This window comes from Bidens hawaiensis, unplaced genomic scaffold, assembly GCF_021521415.1.
Source record: "Bidens hawaiensis isolate Kalapana, Puna unplaced genomic scaffold, B.hawaiensis_p1.1 tig00029277_1, whole genome shotgun sequence".
NCBI lineage: Eukaryota > Viridiplantae > Streptophyta > Magnoliopsida > Asterales > Asteraceae > Bidens > Bidens hawaiensis.
The window spans coordinates 215,869-217,844 of record NW_027494823.1 but is presented as its reverse complement, the minus strand read 5'-3'; the positions used below and the strand labels follow the sequence as shown (position 1 = coordinate 217,844).

Below are 1,976 nucleotides of genomic sequence, written 5' to 3'. Positions count from 1 at the left end.
AGTCATTCACGTATAAGTTATCTTTCATGCTTACCCTACCCATATAATTTATACCCGTATAACTTATACGTCCGTATAAGTTATGCGCCGTATAACTTATACGTGCATATAAGTTATGCGCCATATAACTTAAACGTGCGTATAATTTATACGTTGTATAACTTATACGTCAACGTATAACTTATACGTAGTGTATAAGTCATGCGCTGCATAAATTATACTTATGCGCCCATTAACTCACGCGTCCCCATACATATGCGCCTCCATCCTTATACATACATACATACATACATACATATGTGTTCTGGTACATATACGTGCATACGCACATATACGGATACACACACTAATACACTAACATCATATGAGTCCAAACATCACCCGTATTACTTGTTTCATTCCAAACAACTTGTTTATGTTCAAGTTCACATTTTTCTCACATAATAAGGTACGATTTACTATTCTATCAAGTTTCATGCAAAACCGACTTTGTTTACCCGTCCTTTTCACGAACCGAACACTACTCGTTTTACCCGAAATGAACCAACTATCCCGTTTACTATCAAGTTCATTACTCTATCAATAATCGTGGCCCGTTAGATCACCCTACCCATTTTCAGGCAAATCCGTACACAAAAGGTAAACCTTTTTAACAAAAACGTACATTTGAGGTTTACGCTCGAAATCAATCGAATATACCAAAACCATATCAAACAAAATCGGAATTGAGAGATTCAAGCGGCCATGGAATCGTCTAGATCCGATCTATAAACCAATTAGCTCACCTTCACCGGAAACGCCACTACAGTCGCCAGAAAATCTGAACAGTCGCCGGAATCTTCATTTTTGAGCTGCTACGCTTTTGCTGATAAAAACTGGACTTCCCAACCTCTGATCGAACAACTTATCGATGGAAATCTTCATTAATATGCCATAAACAGTCAGTTAAAATTTGAGACTGATCCGACGTTTATATCACCGGGAATCGTCGTGTCTTTGTGGGTTATTTTCTCAAAATCGTGAATCGGATAAGTGTGTGTTTTTGAAGGTGTAGGCTATGGTGTAGAGATGGATGGAAATGGAAAGAATTAGGGTTTAAGGGGGTATTTGTACTCCCTTAAGCCCATGAAACTTATGCCCATCTTTTTTTTTAGTCCATATTTAATTTAATCTTTAAAGCCTACTTAACTTTTCATCTTTATTATTTTATTATTTAGTCTACTAACTCAACTAAACTTTTCCATCATAATTAAATAATATATTAAATATGATTTTTAGAAATTTCGGGATGTTACAAGTCTACCTTCCTTAAAAGATGTTTCGTACCCGAAAGCTAACTCTTTCCTAAACAACCCCGAGTAAAACTTGCGCATTTCTTTTTCAACTTCCCAAGTAGCATCAGATCCCTTACGATCATTCCATGTTATTTTCACTAACAAAATAGCTTTATGATGAAACTTCTTTTCCTTTCGGTCCACTATCTCAATAGGTTGTTCGATGTAGTTCAACTGCTCATCAACCCTGATTTCTACTAACGGCACATGGGACGTGTCATCAACTAGGCATTTCCTCAAGCGAGAAATATGAAAGGTAGCGTGAATTCCTTCTAACTCTTCAGGCAAATCCAGTCTGTGAGCTACTTCACCCACATGATCGATGATCTTAAATGTCCCGAAGTACCTTAGATTTAACTTTCCCCTCTTCCTACAATGAATGATTCCCTTCCAAGAAGAGACCTTCAGCATCACATTGTCACCAACGTTAAACTCGATTGATCGTCACCGCTTATCGGCATATGATTTTTGATGATCTTGAGCAGCATTCATTCTTGCCTTGATTTTATCGAACGTTGAAGATGTTTCTTGCACGACTTCCATTCTTCCAATCTCCTTCTGACTGATCTCTCCCAACATATAGTAGTTCTAGAACGCCTGCCATACAACTTCTCAAACGATGGCATAGCAATACTCGAGTGG

The 1,976-nt window shown here is 37.7% G+C and overlaps 1 protein-coding gene across 1 annotated transcript; it reads right to left on the bottom strand.

The window, feature by feature from the left end:
* Nucleotides 1–904: 904 nt before the first annotated feature.
* Nucleotides 905–1,745, bottom strand: LOC143578485 (uncharacterized). The gene is made up of 2 exons (XM_077062055.1): nucleotides 1,304–1,745; nucleotides 905–918 (listed from the first exon to the last, which is right to left on the bottom strand). Exons 1-2 carry the CDS (start codon nucleotides 1,743–1,745, stop codon nucleotides 905–907), a joined length of 456 nt encoding a protein of 151 aa, XP_076918170.1.
* Nucleotides 1,746–1,976: the final 231 nt, after the last annotated feature.